Source organism: Leuciscus leuciscus (assembly GCF_965113295.1).
Source record: "Leuciscus leuciscus genome assembly, chromosome: 14".
NCBI lineage: Eukaryota > Metazoa > Chordata > Actinopteri > Cypriniformes > Leuciscidae > Leuciscus > Leuciscus leuciscus.
Genome location: NC_138738.1, coordinates 32,026,668 through 32,044,544, shown reverse-complemented (window position 1 = coordinate 32,044,544; position 17,877 = coordinate 32,026,668). Strand labels below are relative to the sequence as shown.

Sequence of the window (17,877 nt, the reverse complement as noted above, 5' to 3'; positions counted from 1 at the left end):
GAAAATGTGTTCGTAGTTGGTGTAGATAGGAGTATATATGAAGAGTTCAGATGCAAAAGCCTCTAAATGCCATCTGAAATTTTCTTATAGAATGATCATTTTTATCAAGCTCGTATATTTTAATTCAATAATTTCACTTAAATTGCAATGAAGATTACCTATTAATTATAATTTAAGTGAAATTACTGAACTTAAATATACAAGCTTGATAAAAATGATCATTCTATAAGAAAATTTCAAATGGCATTTAGAGGCTTTTGCATCTGAACTCTTCATATGTCATTTAAAAAACTGGAAAAGCTGCAGTTTCACAAAGCCTTCATTATAATGCACACAAGAAAAAAAAGAAGAAGAAGAAGAAGAAGAAGAAGAAGAAAAAAAAAACATTAGCCGTCTAACTTGCAATGTGCCTGAAATGATTGTTTTGCTAAATTAAACATTCATTTGTTTATTATAGCAGGAGGGTCAGGTCTTCAGGTAGAGGAATGAATGATGAATTAAATGATTGATGATATTTTGATTATTTCAAAGAAATGAAAATGATGAATCAGTATTGTTATTATCAGTAACATGACAAGACAGTTACAGTTGCTGGTGTTATTGGTCACGCAGTTGTATAACTAAATGACACTGCAATAACCTAAAGTGTGTGCCGTGTTATTTTTGTATAATGTGTGTGTGTATATGAAGCTTTATTTCTTCACTACATTGCAAAACATAATATCAGCCTTTTTGCTACACTTTATTTCAGAAAAACAACCTGTCCCTCGTCATTTAAAAGTGACGAAATCGATCACCATGATTATGAAAGAACGAAGAAAATTTTACGCACGCATTTTCGATGTTGTCTGTTTCAGGTGCAGCCAAAATTAAGACTGGAAAACATCACATTTTGACACTTTTTTTTTTGCTCAAATTGTATCGGAAAATCTCAGTCCCCGAGGTCAAATATTGTGATTCACTTTATGAAGTATTAAAATCGAGATCTCAGAGACCCGTTTCGTGACCGAATCTTTTAAATCAACTGATTCACAATACATTACATTGAATGATTCATTTGTGATTTTGACTTATTCTAGAAGATTAAACTTAAAGTAGCTCATAGCAACTCATAGCGAGTTAAGTTGACAAAAACACCTGAAATTGTCAGATTCTCAGATTAAATGTGCTCTAGAGACTGAGCTCTATCTTATTTGTGTGGCATTAAACACCCTGGGCTTTACCTCTTGAGGAGCCCTTCATCATCCACCAGAATTATCTACATTCACTCAGTCTTCTCTTAAAAGCGCAAGTTCTCTTAAGGCACACAATTACAAACATGTTTAACAGCTGTATATGTTACAACGATGCTCAATTCAGTAGATAACAGTAACAAGTTTTAGGTATCAAACTGAACCCGTTATGCAGGTGTCCCAAAAATGTAAATGTAACTGATATTACTTGTGGGACATTCATGAGACTGGAAACGTAAGATCAAGTTGGGCACATTGCATTGTGGGATACAGTATACCCAGCAGTGTTCTCAGTTGTATAATGAATATTTTGGTGTACCAAATATCCAGATGCATTCTGTAATCCACATACTGTGCACTGTACACATTCTGAACTGAAGTATACATACATTATGAAGTATATGGACATAGTTAATTCTCATTCAGTACATACATACCAACACCAAAAATTTGAAGCATATACAAACTTGTAGTTATGAAGAGTCATAGGAAGGTTTTTGTCTTTAATTGTTTTCCATTTAAAAAAAAAAAAAGGGTTGTACAAAAGTAACATCAAATTTTACATGTTTAAAAAGTAATCAAAACGAGGAGTCTTTGATACAACAGAATCAGTATTAGACTACATTATTGTGGCTATAAACAGCTTGGGGCTGAAGAAAAAAAAAGAAATGGAAGATACATTATGAATGTTACAGGAATAATCTGGAGAGCAATAAGAACAACGATACAAGAAAAAGAAAGTTTATTACACGATTGTTTGACTCTGCCACCTGATGTCTTGTTCGAGTTGCATGTGGGCAGCAGAACAATGAAACCAGAAGATCCTCGAACAAGATCCAGAGGACACGTGACCGAGAGCACAAAGACCACTAACATGACATCAAATAAAAATGAAAGCAAAGAGTGAAGACACATTTGGACGAAGGCCAGCCGAGAGGGAGGAGGATAAAATGGACAGATCATGAGTAAGTCTCCCTCACAGCAGACTGTGTCCTTCTCCTGCTGTCATTCTCACAGAACAGTCTCACTGTAATCACTCACACATATCCGGGCTTCCCGTGTACCATAATTACACAATCACACTCTCTCAAATGATCGTCCCCTGAACATATACATGAGAAAAAGTAAAAACACATGCAACTCCAGCATTTTATACTACAGATTATGATACAAAATAAGGCATTTCTGTGTATGTATTTGTGTATGAGCATGAGTTCATAATGAGCATGTGTGTCAGTGGAAACTGCAACCACATTTAATGTCATTTTTTGCCTTGTTTGTACAAAAGACTGCTATTGAACATAAATGGATAAGTCATTTTTAAAATATATATATTTATAATATATATATATATATTTTTATCATATATATATAAAAATTGATAGTGAAAAGCAGACGAGCTGTGAAAGTGGGCGTGATTTTGGTCACTCCATGACCTCACTGGCAGACACAGTGACCAACTGGAGTGGGAGGTCGGAGTTTGAAAGGAGGTCCTGGGTGCCAGCCTGTTGCAAATTGGTGAGGATAAGGGTGGCTCCACCCCCGGTGATGATGGTGTCCGAGGGGGCGGCAGCTTCTATCTGACCTGCCCCAGTGTTGGAGTTTAGCCCTTTTTTGTTCTGGTGAGTTTTAATGTGTTTGGCCAAATGGTCGCTGCGCATGAAACGTTTCGAGCACTCTGGACACACAAACTTCTTTTCGCCTGAAAAACAAAAATAAAACTGTAAAGCCATGTCTGATATCAGGAACCTCAAAATTCCTCAACGAGGAAAAAAACTAAATTTACAGCAAGTGTTGGATCAATATAATGGGTCTAAAGAAAACATATGATGTATTTTCAGACCCTGCACAGTCCCTGATCTCTTCCAGTGTGCCCATACCTGTGTGTGTTCTGCGGTGACGCTGGAGTTCGTCGCTGCGGGTGAATCTCTTGCCACAGTAACTCCACGAGCAAATGAAGGGTCTCTCTCCTGAGTGCCAGCGCAAGTGAGCTCGGAGGTGAGACGTCTTACCGTACACCTTACCACACCCGGGGATATGACAAATGTGTTGTTTCTTCTTTCCCATACTTGAACCTCTGAAATTACACACAATTTTTTAAATGTTGTAAAAAATGAAATAAAAAAAAATGTACACAACCAATGAATTTGGCTGTTAAAACAGAACTTGTGCTTCTGCATTGACATGTACATTACCTTCCTCCAGCCTCTTTGCAGTTGGGGCAAGTGCAGGCTACTCTACGTAGTCTCTTTCCCTCTTGGCCTGTCCCCTCCATATCCTCCTCAACCAACCGCACACGCAGATGCGACAAATCATTGGTGTTCAGGGTGGAATTCGGCCAATCATCTGACTCTGGCTCCTCTTTAATTTGAATATCTGCAAAAACAGAGAGGGTGAATCTTTCAAGAACTTCCCCAAATACAATACAACTGGGAGGTACACAATTATTTATTTTTTTAAGTAGTCAAAACTTTAAAATAAAGTTGTTTAATTCATTCATGGTTCCCACACCTTTGACCAATGAATTTCCATGACTTTTCTAGTCATTCATTGTTACTGAATAATTCACTCGGAAAGATTCATAAATACACACAATTGTACTTGCAAAAATCTATTTCAGTGAAAAATGACATTTTTAGAGATGAGCATAACTTTTTTTATATTTACATTACATATATGTATTCCTGCATACCTGAGTGGCTCTCCGTGTTCTCATCTTGCTGGTACTGACCAACCGTGACCGTCTGAAGGTTCGGGATCTGCCCCACTGCGCCAGTCTGCCCGAGAGAGAGGGTCTGTACTGGTGCAAGTGTAATTTGGGAGGATGAGACCCCACCAGCAGACGGCAGCTGCAGATTCTGCAGGTTCTGAACTCCTTGAACCTGGAAGGTCTGCCACTGGATTTGGCCGGTCGGAGAGACAGTTTGAGCTTGGATCAGAAACGTTCCAGCATTCAACAGCTGCACGCTTTGTAGTGTCTGCGCTGCTCCATCCGCCGTCTGCGCTGATAAGAGCTGCACCACCTGTTCGCCGCCAGACGTATGGTTATGCTGGATGTAAGACGGATCTTGGTGCCCGGCTGATACCGCAGTGGCTTGGGTGAGAACTCCAGTCCCGTCTATCGTCTCAGGAAGCGATGTCGTCGTGGAAGAGGTGGTGGTTGGCACAAAGGCATTAGTGTTAGCGTCATTGGCGTTAAGTGGCTCTGTGCATTTGCTGTTTTCACCCTGGTTATCACTTGTTGAGGTGGTGGGACCGGTCATGATGAGCTGGCCATCTGCAGTAATGCTTGTTGCTATGGTCTGAGCACCAGCCAATCCAAGAGACTCGAGATCCATGTTACTTAAGCTATTTATCGGCACCAATGTGATGTTGCCTGGCAGCCCCATCGGCACATTAGCGACAACCTGGCCCTGTGCGCCAAACCCTGAGCCGGCCAATGAGACGGTGGGTATCTGCTGCACATGCCCACTTTGACTCAGTAGGCCCTGGAGGTCATTAGCATTGGTGGCGATGCCTTGCGTTCCATCCGGAAGGATAGTAATGTCAGTGCCAAGGGTGCTTCCGTCTGTGGATGCTGCATAGCTTAGTGACGCCCCATCCGTCCCCTGCAGCTGAGGGATGACCTGGTACTGCACCCCATTAGCACTGGTGCCATCTACCCCAGCAGTCACAAAAACAGACTGAGTCTGCCCTGCCATAGTCTGTAGTGGCACCACATATTGCCCGTTGCTGCCCAGAAGTCCTCCGCTGGGAACCTGCACTACTGATGGCTCATCTTTCACTGAGCTCACAGGCGTTAGAACCTCCCAGCGATCAGAGGAGCCCGTTAACTGGATGGTCGTGAGGTCTGTGGTCTGCTGGGAAGTGGAGATAATACTATTAAATTAGCACTTCATGATGAATTTGACCTTACACACAGATATTTCACAACTTTTAATCTAAAGGTCCATTCACACCAATGGACAACAACATTTTGTTTATAATAAATGTGTGCTGCAGTTGCCTGCCGCTTTAAATGCTTGATCTCATTAAGTCAAATGGATTCTAATTGGCTGTCAATGTTTTCAATCATCATTCTGAAAATTATTCCAATGATATCATTCCTCTGTGTCATTATTGTTATAGCTGTGGTTTGTGGACTTCACTATTCTCATAAAATTAGAGCGATTATTAAAGCTTTATAGATATGGTTATCGTCCTTGGTGTTAATGGGTCTAAGCAAAGATAAATATATGGAAAAAATAAAAGTCTGTGTGAAAAATCCATTAAAGTAATAAGCCTGAACTATAATCCCCCATGTTATAAAGATGTTTATGCTGAAAATCCAATAGCATCAGACCTCAGTGAGGATAAAGTTAGTTTTCAAATAATAAATTTAGCTTGAAAAGGAACATTTTACATTAAACAGTTCTTAAACGCACAATGAAATGCAAGTGGGCGACAGATCTTTTCTTCCGTATTGGGACGTACATCCAAGTGTAATGGATTATCGGGAAAAAAAATGTAGGGCAGGAACTTATTCTGTCCATAAGTTCTTGATTGGATTTTAACTCTCAGGCCCTGTTCACAGCTAGTATTAAGATGTGTTTTGGTCAATCGGATCACAAGAGGACAACGCTAAACACACGTGTAAACAGGGTCTAAAGCGTTTTGAGCACATCCACTTTCGACCACTTCTAGAGGTAATCGGAAAAAAATTTGACCGGATTGCTTTTGTGGTGTAGAGGCTTATGTGGTCGAATGCGTTCGAACAGCCACAAAAAACTGCAAACAGGGCCTGAGATGTGGGCGTTGAACTCAAATGGAGGTAAGATGAACAAGATTGTAGGGGTGGGGTTTATGCAGACAAAATGATTTGAGAAGTCCTGCAAAAGTCACTAGGGAGAAGTCTAACGTTTTTTATGCAAGCTCTGTAATTTTAATTAAACATTATGAAGACAAAACATAAAAACAAAAACAAACATGCACAGATTAATTATTTACATTAAGAGCTGTAACATGCTTTTAAATCATTTTGAATTTTCATTTCATGCTGCCTTTGATGTTTGAGGGTGTCATTCAGGGCTTTGGTTCAGTTGTCTGTTTAATAGCAAACAATAACGTCTTTCAACGGCCGTACATCTGTCATAAAAGGCAAATAAATGATCTAGTATATTTCAGAAGCCAAGTGCACATGACAAAAGGTGACAAAGAGCTTCTGTTTGCCAGGTCTGTGCACGCAGCCGCTCCAGGGGGAATGGTGGAGCTGTGGAAGATATGTGACAGCCTGGGTAGGGGTGGAGGCTTTTCCCGGTGGAGGGGTCCTCCCCTATCGTGGGGGTGACCCGGGATCACCGCAGGTAAAGCGGGCAAGGCGACGGTGGCGAGTCTGTCCGACCCACAATGGGCGGGTTTAAATGGGTAAGAAAGTGGGTGGCCGTACAAAGCGAAGGCTCACAGGAAGTGTTCGACTTATCCCCTATATTTAAAACGTGTGAACTTCACCAAAACACCACAACACCCCGCAAGACAGCGCCGGGGAAGCGAGAAACCAACAGGGGAATTGCATACCTGGTCCTGGGCGCCGCTGGCTGGCTGCAGAAAGTCGCTCTGACTGCTGTCCACGTCCAAGGCAGCCATTTCCTGCTGTTTCGCTGGCTGTTCTGGGGCTACGGAGACACAGCGAGAGAAGGAAAAAAAAAACTCAAAACAAATTCATGCTCAACGAACTCCCACCTCGAAAAGGCGGAGATTAGCCGCCAAACCGCCTGGAATTTAAACGAATCAGGAGGTTCTTTCTGCTTTCCAGTTGCCTGAGCAACAGTCTTTTCAAATGTTTACTTTGTTAAAGTGAGGCTAGCTGGCTAACGGTTAGCGTCGCTGCTGAGAAAGATTAAACACTGAGCTAGCTCGCTTGGCTAATGGCTCTCCAAACTCACCGGCGGTGCTGTGCTTCGATCGGGCTAAGTGTTACGTACCAGTCATAGCGTGAAAAGGTAAAAAATCGGAGGTTTATCTGTTCATTTAAACTCCCAACATGATTGTTTTAATCAAAGGCGGGCTGTGATCGGAGATTCGGGTCGATTTTTTTTCTTATTTTTGATTGACGGTGCGGGAAACACAAAAGGTGGGGCTTCGGAGATTACCAGTGAAATTTGCGTCACGTAAACGGAAGACCCGCCTTTCTTCTACGACGTGATTGGCTGCGTGATTCGACCCCCTGGACACCGAATGGTCAAAGCTTTACGTCTGTCAATTTCACGGCACGAGCGTTTCCTGTTTGTTGTGCGCTTCGCAGATGCGGAGAGAGTCTTTGGAAATATAGCTGGAATTGTTCACGTATGGCAGGAAGTTAGTTGCAACTCTGGTGGCCATTACACTGAAAGCGCTACAGTAGACGTATTGTGAAACATTCAGTACAGTTTGCGCAATGCCACAACATTGTTTTGCGCTCACATTAAAACGAAAGGTTATATTGTTACATTTGCTATATGTAAACTTAACTAGTTTCGTTTTCTACCATAGCGTGCCCTAGTTTACGTGTCAGTTTACCCACCTGGGTAAACAATGCTTTGTGGAAACAGCTGTGACTCCGGATGTCAGGGCCCAGCTCTTACCATGATCATCAACCGCCTCACGCTGCTCATCTCTCACTTGTCATGCACGCATAACATGTCATTTATATATATATATATATATATATATATATATATATATATATATATATATATATATATATATATATATAATATAATATATATATATATATATACACTGGATGCCCCCTGTCCAACATACTAAAGTTTCCAGTTTAGTTCACATCCAATAAATAAACATAAAAACCCAGTATAAAGAGCAAACATTTATTGATGTAATAGACTGTTATAAAAATATGACACCCACATTTCTAAAACCTCTATTACTATAAAGTTTGTAGTATCTATAATTTGTCACTATTAATAATTAGAATATATAAATAATGTTACAGATAAGAGCTCAATATAAGATAATCTGAAAATAAAAAGGTACAAAAAAAATGTTATTAGTAAGAATTAAAATGTTACTAGTAACTAACAGTAACCACAGTAACACAGCACAGATACTTGCATAAAGTAACAATTATTGTTACCAATAACAAGAATAAATAGATTTTAAAAAAGCCACTTGTTTGAGGCATTAATGTTAAAACTGATTGCCATTGGCTTCTAACAAGTCTGTATTCCAGTAGCATACAGATCTCTAATCTACCTATGACACATCAAAATAAGGATGGACAAACCACCAATGTCAGTCTATCTAAACTAAAGGCCATTAAAAAGATAGAGGTAGAAAACTGTAAAACACACGTTCACTCTTTAGTTCAAGTTCCAGCTGTGCTGCTTCAAGTCATGGATGGTTTTGGCATTGACCATCTTTGGTGCTGGGCTCCTTCGTCTGGCATCCCATTTCACGACATGTCGTAGGCTGCCAGTATAGAGATAGATTAATTTCAACATGCATACTATCCAAAGCATAAGACAAGCAAATTAACTTGACAGTATTATATATATATAGTGTGTATGTGGCCAGTAAGGCACACTTTGCCCTTTGTTTCACTCTCAGTGTGAATTGGCCATAGACCTTAAGTTAAAACAGTATCGAAGCCTCTAACAATTGTGTTTTGTGAGCTCTTGATACAATAAAAGCTTAGCTTATTGTATATTTAACATACAATATCATATCGTAGAACATGTATATGATGTAGTAGCTTATTTGAGTTGATATTGCTCTTGCCAGGCTCTGATTTCTGAGAGATGCACACATAGACGGATTTGCGCTTGTTTAATTTGTACTCTCACTCATTCACTTCACTCATTCACTTCACTCATTATTGCATAGAGATTTTAGATACAGTATTTGGCTTCGGGAACACCCCTAATCTTCTCCAGTAAAAAATTCTGGAGGATGACCCATCCACTTTTTTTTTTTTCTTCCGACACCCATGTGCTAAAGGCCATGTGTAAACCTATTGTTTTTTTAATTTGGATAAAATATTAATAATAGGTATGGAAGCTTGTTTCCGCCACAGAATAAAAAATAAAAAAGGTAATTGCAATTTTTTTTATCTCACAATTGTGACTTTATAACACGCAATTGTGACTTTATATCTGAGAAATTCAGAATTGTGAGATAAAGTCACAATTGCAAACATGATGTAAACTCTTATTAAATTCTTATTGTAAAATTGTTTTATTACGTGCTGGAAACAAGCTTCCATAAATAGACCTATAATATAATATTCCATATATTATCAGAGCTTGGTAGACAGATCATTATAAAAAAATTTGACATTATTAGACAGATCATTAATTAATATTATAAATAATGTTATTTAGATTGGTATTAAGATTATAAATGTTTTTTTATAAGAATGTTATTAAGGTTATAATGTTATTTCATAATTTATCATTCATGGGCTACATAAAAATCCTGTCATATACAATAAAAAAAAAAATTGATTCCATGAAACCTGCTGCTTCAGCACCAGTTTTGAAATGCTATATATAAAGTGAGCATGGTAAGCTTCAACAACAACGGCTTCTGGATTCATTAATTTTGTTCTCATTGAGTTAAAATCATTCAGTTTTACCCAAATACATGCAATTCATCATTCCATCATGGTTTTGTAAGCTCACCGTAAATTACACAAATATGCATATCCTGTGACAGCTATATGATGTGCAACACACAGCTCTGGTCAAATCTGGAGTAGTTTATAGTGTTTTAAGACAAAACTGTTGTGGTTAAATTATATACATACCGCCTTTGGAGGGATGGAAAAATCCTCGGGACTTGGTAACGCATCCTTGCCTAGACGCAAACTGCCTTCAAGAGCAAGGCCGAATTCCACCTTTCTCCAATTCTCGTAGCTCTCCCGGTAAAAATGCCTGCTACACACAAACAGTTTTGATGTGTCAGTAGTTGATGGCCAACCAACCGCCCGCAGCCAGAGCTTAGACCTGACAGCATCGCGGGGAAAGCCATGCAACACCCTCGAACTCAGTCTCTTACACCACAGAAACAAACACCTGCGACCCATGAACTCCTCCCTCAACTACTGCGTGATCTTACAGTTTGACATGATGTATATCATAAGAAATAATTATTATAGAATGATAATTATGAGACACCGACGCGTTATCGAAGTACTATAATGATTTCAAGGTCTTTGAATTTGCATCAATGAGAACTGCAAAACAAACAAAAAAACTTGTTCAGGCAAAGAACAAATTTTAATTTTAATAATTACAAATAAATAGAAATTAGTGCATGGGGTTTTACCAATCGGTGACTCTACCTGTGGCCGTTAAAAAACCAACACCGGTACGGCGAATCCAACACAAATGGACTCATACTGAATTTAGAGTGTGAAATTGACTGCATTTTAATGATTAATCTAAAATATTAAAATAAAAAAGAGGACACAGCAATATTTTGCACTTGCCAGTTGTTATTTTGCCAGTTTCTTAATGCGAAAGATGGGAGCTATAATAATTACTTGGTTGACACAACCGTAATTTCTACATAGACCTTTATCAGAATGTCGATCACAAATAGCATAATAATTATGATCTACCATATAACTACCTTGACGGTGACGGGTCCCGAGGCAGGCGCATTTAACGGTGACGGGTCGAGTGGCAGCTGCCCATAGCGGTGACGGGTTGAGTGGTTTGGCTCAGCGCCAGCCATCTGGTTGTGCAAAAGCACAGTTTGAATATGGCAGTTATGTCACGTCACTGTACATTCGCTCCTTAGTGGTCAGCAGCTGCAGAGCGTGCCAAAATGTATTTTTTTATGTAACTGATTTAAAAGTTATTAACAGTCTTAAAGAAAAAAATCATGTCTAACTTGTAAAGCAAGTCTTACTGGTTTATGCAACCGGTGTAAGACAGACAAATAGCTTGTCGCTGTAATCTTATCGAGTCTGGTTAGGACAGTGTCACTCGAAACTCCTGATTGTATGGATTCCTTTGGAAAAGACTGGATTTCACTGAACAACAGTAAATGTGAAAGCGCTCTTTAAAGTGTCTATATGCATCAGACCTTCACAAACACAATATACAGCTACAAATGCAAATAAAACATGCAATTACTTTTTTTGGGATAGAACAATTTTATTGAAAAATATCAATACATTTTTCTACCTACTGGCTAAGCTGTAGTTCCATATTGTTGCGGCCTGTTATTAACAAGTAAGATATTTTGGTCATGGTACTTGTTTGTTAGCATGATTGGAGTACATAAATTACCATGGTATTACATTACTGTGCTTTTTTCCCCACAGTTTCTTTAATTCAAGTTCAGAAGTTCAAATTACTTTGCAACTGAAAAGGACTTTGTGCAACTGTGAAAAATGCGAGTGACCACATCACAAAAGTTTGAGATGGGCTGTTTTGAGCTGTATGATGGAGCTGATCTGGTTTCCCACACCTTGGTTAACTTTAAATTCTAGGACTTTCCAGGTCCAATACCCTCAAATTCAAGGACTTAATGTGGGAACACATTTGTTGTGTCCAACAAACAAACGTTGAGGTACCATCGCAGTAGTTTTGTGGTCGCGTGAACGTCACGACAACGTACAACACAAAGTACCTCACGTGGGAAACACTTAACGTAACGCATAAATGCGCGTAAATAACGTAAATCAAGCAAGCTAGTGTGCATAGGCCACGAAGAGTTGGCGAAATAACACGTTAGCGGACCGGAGGGAATAATATGGATTTTTTTCCAGAAAACTTCTTGTACAAAATAAATTCAAGAACTTTCAAGGACCTGTATCTATGAATGTTTATTTTCAAAAACTTTCCAGGGCCTTGATTTTATTTTTTTTCAGATTCACAAACTTTCATGGATTTCAAGGACCCGTGAGAACCCTGTTTCTCCAGCCGGTTTAAGTGACGTTGAGTGATTCTTACCACAGGCAGGCCGTGACAGTCCCAGCCGAAGCGCCGGTCCACGTTGAAGCCGTTCTGATGTTCAAACCGGGTCACGATGTCCTTGATGGTTCCGGCTAGGATGTGGCCGTAATGAGGCAGACCCGTGGCGAAGGGCGGCCCGTCATAGAAGGTGAATCTGAAAAACAAATCAATGACACATTAACCTACATGTATAAAAGACATGTGGAAGAAGGGAACATTAGGAAACTGATGATGTCACACCCAGTGTTGGGAGTAACTCATTACAAGTAAACCTGAGTTATGTAATCAGATTACTTTTTCAAGTAACTAGTAAAACACCGCATTATATCTAACAAAATAAGTTACTTTTTTAACAAGTTACTTTGTTTTCCCATTTATTGACTGACATATATATATGATGAGACAAATCAAAGTGCAGAGAGTGTGTGTGTGTGCACATGATGGTTATTGTAGTTCTAGACTAAAAGTGAGCGTGCATTTAGTCATCTCACTTGAACAAAACGAAAAAGATTAAATATTCCTCAAAATGAATAAAATCAGTGAAATGCAGAATCAGAATCATTGGTCACACCACTGTAATCAAGTTCTTCGACGGTACATTTACAGTAATGACAACCAGACATTCAAGGCTCAAAGACTCATTTCTAGCCAACGGAATATCTTCACAACCGAGTAAGACTGAAAACACAGAGGAGAGTGTTTTTATTCTTACTCAGCTTCATAATGCTCTTCTTTTTAGAGATGCACCAATTGCAATTTTCTAAGCCGTTTCCAATTTCCGTTTCTTTTTAAGTGTGACCTGCCGAAACCGATTTTTGCCGATTCCCATTTTTCTTTCAAAGAGCTATAATTGACAGCATATACAAACAAAAATCTACTTTTCTTTAATGCAAAATTTTATTTTCATAAATAAACAAGTAAAAAATAAGAACAAATGAACCAATTTCAAACAGCACAAATAAATGCAATAGAATAAAGAGAGCTATGAAATAAACACAGCTTTAAGTTTTTAACAGTAGGTTAGTATTGAGGTAAGAAATACAACAAATTAAAGTAATCAAATGTAAAATAACACTTAATAGTCTTCAATCTAAAAATTAAATACAGATTAATGCTTACAATTAGTTATTGACTGTGCTTAACTGAATATTTGCCAAGATGGGCATTTAGACTTGATTTAGATTTGTGTGTATTTGTACGTTTAAGTGCAGTGTAATAAATCCACTCATTTTGGTACTTGCGACTCACAAGCTGCTTGAGACTGAGAGGCGGCTTGTGTAGATCAGTGATTGAAACCAGCGGGAATGACAAAAATTATGCACAATTCAAGCACTATTTAACTGACACAAATAAGTGAGAGGACGCCGGAGCGCAATCATGCGGAAAATCGTCCCTGGTTGGTCGATCGCTGCATCTCTAGTCCTTTTGAACTTTCTATTCATCAAAGAACAGAAAAAATAAAATGTATCACAGTTTCTACAACGAGGTGATAATGTCAAACTTCAATGAAAATTCAAGCAACTATAAGCAATTCACACGTGCATCTCTCTCTCTCTCTCTAGATGATTATTCATGCAAATTCATTCATTCATGCAAATAAATGTAATCTTACCGCACTACTTTATTTCTGTCTGATTTAAAGCGGACAGATTTCTAGGTTTAATGAGCCGTAACTGACGAAACTAACCGTAATTTTTACCCTTTCAGTAAAATATTGCGCTGAAAACATCATTAACAGCTTTAACCTGTCAATGCTGACAAATGACCATGGTATAAGCGGGATAATCCATGGCTAGCTGTGAAATTAAACTATTTGAATGCACTCCACTTTGCGTCGGGCTGTTATTTGCCACCACGGCGAGCATTAAAATCGTTTAAATCACAGCTAGCCGTGGATTATCTGTTGCATAAACAGAGGCATTAATTATTATTAAAACAGCATTGTTAAAAACGCACACTTTGGGGTAAGATGTGTAAGTGGCTCAAAAGTGCCAGTGAACTTTGCCTCCAAATGCAGGAAACAATATTCCAAATATGTTTACAAAATATATTAAACCTTTTCCAGGCTGCTTTGTGAAGATGTAAATGGGGTGAAACAGAATAAGATTAACGTACATCTTTCACAAACAATCCAATCCAATCCAATCTGTGAGCATTTCAATATGACTTTCAAAATAAATCTTTAATAAAATAAAATTCAAGCGCAAGACGACTCGCACGCTGTTTTCAGTGCTGCGCACACATCCAAAGCGCACAGAAAAAGTTATTTTAATGTGAGTTTAAACCATTCAAGCACGCTGTTTTGACTGGTGCAGGCGTGTGTATCAGTATATTGGATCCGAGCAACTCTTAAAGTGACAGCAGCCTAATATTCCTGCTGCCGTCTCTATAATAACACACACATTCTTGTCTGAATAACTTATAAACTATATTTGTAATTTATATTTTAATGTATATTTTATTTTTTATATTTATATATATTTTAAGTGCAGTGTTATTTTACATTTGATTACAGTTTCTGTACCTGAATACCTGAAAATATTCAAACTGTTTATTTCAATCGTATCTTCGTTCAGTTGTATCTATTTGTTGCAATTGCACATTTTTTATTTGTTCTTTTATAATTACTGGGTGTTTACTTGTCTTTAATAATGCTTGAAATGTATATTAACTAGGCTAGTTATTTTTCTATGGTGTTTTCTAACCAAAGGCAAATTTTCTTTGCAAAGTGTTCTTTAGCCTGTTGATTATTGTTCATGATATTCAGCTAGAATTAAATGTTTTGTAATAAGACTAAATGTGAATGATATCTAAGTGTTTTTTTGTTTTTTTTTACCTTATTGGAATCGAAATTCGGAGTCGATAAGCAGAATTGAAATCGGGAACCTTTAAACGATACCCAACCGAATACCTAGCAGTGCTGCTTTACTTCTTCCTGTCTAAATGACAACTTCAAGTGGCACAGCTTACCCCACTCTCCCCTATTCACTAGGGGAGCATGATTGTGAGCCCTGTGACGTCCGGTGACCCAGGTGACCTCACCTGGGCCGGTTCTTGAACTGCTTCAGACACTCCTGGAAACAGTTCTTCTGCTCCCAGAGCTCCAGGATTCGCTCCTCCTCTGTTGGGAAGTGAAAGGATTCTGGCACGGCTTCCACCATTCTGACTAGACAACACATTTACATTGACATTTATGCATTTGGCAGATATTTAGCGACTTACATTGTATTTCAAGGTACACATTTACATTCCTGGGAATCAAACCCATGACCTTACGTTGCAAGCACCAACACTCTACTGTTTGAGCTACAGGAAAGCATAAACACAACAAACACACTCCATCAGTCACACACACGCTTGACTAAACTAATTTTAAAGTCCCCCTGTGGTGAAACTGAAAATCAAGATTTTAGTGTTGTTTATATGTCTATGTGGTGTTTTTAATATGCTTTAAGACAAACCATGTGTCAATTCATAAGTCAACACCATTGCTGAATATTTTCTCCTTAAAACTGCAGTGAACCAAAGACAGTCTCAAAAACACGGTTTGATATCGCTGGTGTTTCTGACGTCACAAACTACCTTGTAACTAATCAGATCAACGTGTTCACCATAAAAAAAAACAAAAAAATAATTGTAATGGAATATTGCAGTATTTATTATAAATGACTTATCGGTGCACATGATTATTGTTTTAAATTCATGTTCCTGGTAATCTTGAATCAGAATAAGTTCCTCTTGCAGTATCTCTTTTTTTCTCTGATGATGTGGGCGGGGCAACCTGTCACTCACATGAGATCAGCCAATAGCAAACCACAACCATCCAATCATCCAATCAATTCCCCACAGACACAATCAAGCCCCGCCCACATCTGTTCTTGTTCCAGAAACGTTTCACTCGGATATATACGACACAAGGGAAGAAAAGGTCCGTCTCATGTCGACTTTATGATTACATTATTTTATGAATAACAGTGAACAACTTTCGGACTGCTCCTCACGCAAAGCACCATATGACTTCAGAAGAATTATAATTATACTATATAGCCTAGTGCACAAGTCATGTGAACCACTATTAAGATGCTTTCATGTTACATTTACATAATTTTTTCAAGCATCAGTCCTCATTCACTGTGGTTTCATCGAAAATAAAACGTAAGTCGTTTGGGACAGGCTGTGTGATAACGAAAATGTGGGTGAAATTATCTGCATAATTCAAAATAATTTTCTTCATTAGAGTGTGTGTGTTTTTTTAATTTTATTTTTTTTAACTTTTATCAAAGCTGCAGTCCATAACTTTTTGCGCTTTGGCAAAACTGCATGCATCTTACATATCATTGTGGCCGGATCTACTTCTCTCTGTTTATGTATGACGAGTCATGCAGGTACTGGGCTATACGACCCGACTGGTCTAAAATAGTCCCAAACACTTATTATAGGTGTACGGTAGTGATTAAGGATAAGATAAAAACACGGTTTGGAAAATGGATTCATGATGTACTCGCTTATAATATACATTTTGAAAACAAAAACGTTACGGACTACAGCTTTTAAATAAAGACTTTTCAACAGCTAAGTTACAAGATTTGCATCTATTCATTGGGTTTTCAAATTTCAGTTTCACTTTTCTGACCTGCTATCTATATAGCAACGATAACAATAAAACACAGAAATTAATGTAAACGGATAGGTTCATAAACATTTGAATCACTAAACCAACAACATTGTTGTAACATGACTGCACTGCTAGAGGAACAGTCAATTTATAAGGACGAAATGCTCAAACTGTCTAAACATACATATTTTCTCTCTTTAAAAAAAATAATTAAATTGTTATTAAATGATACAAAGCACTTTATGGACATTATGATGAAGTTATTTTGAAGTATAAATAAATACAGCTGCATCACAATCTGTCATCATCACACACGCGCACGAGCTCGTCTCTACAATCACAGTTCGCCGCTGTTATGATCGCATTTCTCTATAATATGAGATCCATAAACACAGAGCAGTGAGTTTATGTGTGCAGTGAGTGTGTATAAGTTCTGAATAAAGATGAAGTGTCAGTTGAGACTCACATGCGGACCCTCACCCGGTGAACAGAGAAAGCGGAAATGATACAATTGAGCGAAAGCGTGTCGCCGGACATCATACAAGAGTCTCTTTTCATAATAAAAGTCTATGATAATCATCATATAGATTAGTGATGTCCACTCATAGATATATACATATATAGTGTATATATCTATGATGTCCACTGATATAGTAAGATTTTAGATTATTATGCGTGTGCGTGTATCTTACTGTCATTAAATACTACAGTTATTTAAAAATCTGGAGTGAATGACATTTCATGTCTGGCTTTCAGGCGAGCACATTGTGGTACATTATTCCTGCTTCATTATTCAATAGTGTATGCCTGTGTTCACTAAAGTGATCTGCACTCTAAAGTCTGGTCTTTTCTCCCTATTGTGCCGTATATCTGGGTGAAAACGCTTCTGGAACTAGAACAAATGTGGGTGGGCTTGATTTTGTCTGTGGGGAATGGATTGGATGATTGGATGTTTGTGGTTTGCTATTGGTGGATCTCATGTGAGTGACAGGTTGCCCCGCCCTCGTCATCAGAGAAGCGAAGAGATGCTGCAAGAGGAACTTATTCTGATTAAAGTTTGATTAAAGTCGAGGAATGTATGAGTTAC

At 38.3% G+C, this 17,877-nt stretch overlaps 2 protein-coding genes across 9 annotated transcripts in view; one reads left to right on the top strand and one right to left on the bottom strand.

Moving 5' to 3' along the window:
- Positions 1 to 1,699: 1,699 nt before the first annotated feature.
- On the bottom strand, positions 1,700 to 12,312 carry sp3b (Sp3b transcription factor). Of its 8 annotated transcripts, none has more exons than XM_082189754.1 (8): positions 12,173 to 12,312; positions 10,015 to 10,144; positions 8,561 to 8,678; positions 6,786 to 6,883; positions 3,925 to 5,092; positions 3,428 to 3,608; positions 3,113 to 3,309; positions 1,700 to 2,934 (listed from the first exon to the last, which is right to left on the bottom strand). In XM_082189754.1, the coding sequence occupies exons 4-8, from the start codon at positions 6,852 to 6,854 to the stop codon at positions 2,657 to 2,659; spliced, it is 1,893 nt and encodes a 630-aa protein (XP_082045880.1). In that variant the 5' UTR covers positions 6,855 to 6,883; positions 8,561 to 8,678; positions 10,015 to 10,144; positions 12,173 to 12,312; the 3' UTR covers positions 1,700 to 2,656. The 8 variants fall into 8 exon arrangements, with proteins under 8 accessions (XP_082045880.1, XP_082045882.1, XP_082045881.1 ...); XM_082189756.1 differs by having other exon boundaries at positions 3,925 to 5,089; XM_082189755.1 differs by lacking the exons at positions 8,561 to 8,678; positions 10,015 to 10,144 and having other exon boundaries at positions 12,173 to 12,310.
- The window catches only part of LOC309513760 (kelch-like protein 10), an 18,982-nt gene continuing 13,300 nt past the window's right edge, over positions 12,196 to 17,877 (top strand). The window contains exon 1 of the mRNA XM_082189759.1: positions 12,196 to 12,323. The gene's annotated coding sequence lies outside the window, so the exon portion shown is untranslated. The remainder of the gene's footprint in view (positions 12,324 to 17,877) is intronic.

Coding starts and splice junctions, on each gene's coding strand:
- sp3b (XM_082189751.1), bottom strand. Junction 3,609..3,924: donor GAACACGGAGAGCCACTCAG/GTATGCAGGAAT, acceptor CTGTTTTTGCAG/ATATTCAAATTAAAGAGGAG. Junction 2,935..3,112: donor TCACCGCAGAACACACACAG/GTATGGGCACAC, acceptor TTTGTTTTTCAG/GCGAAAAGAAGTTTGTGTGT.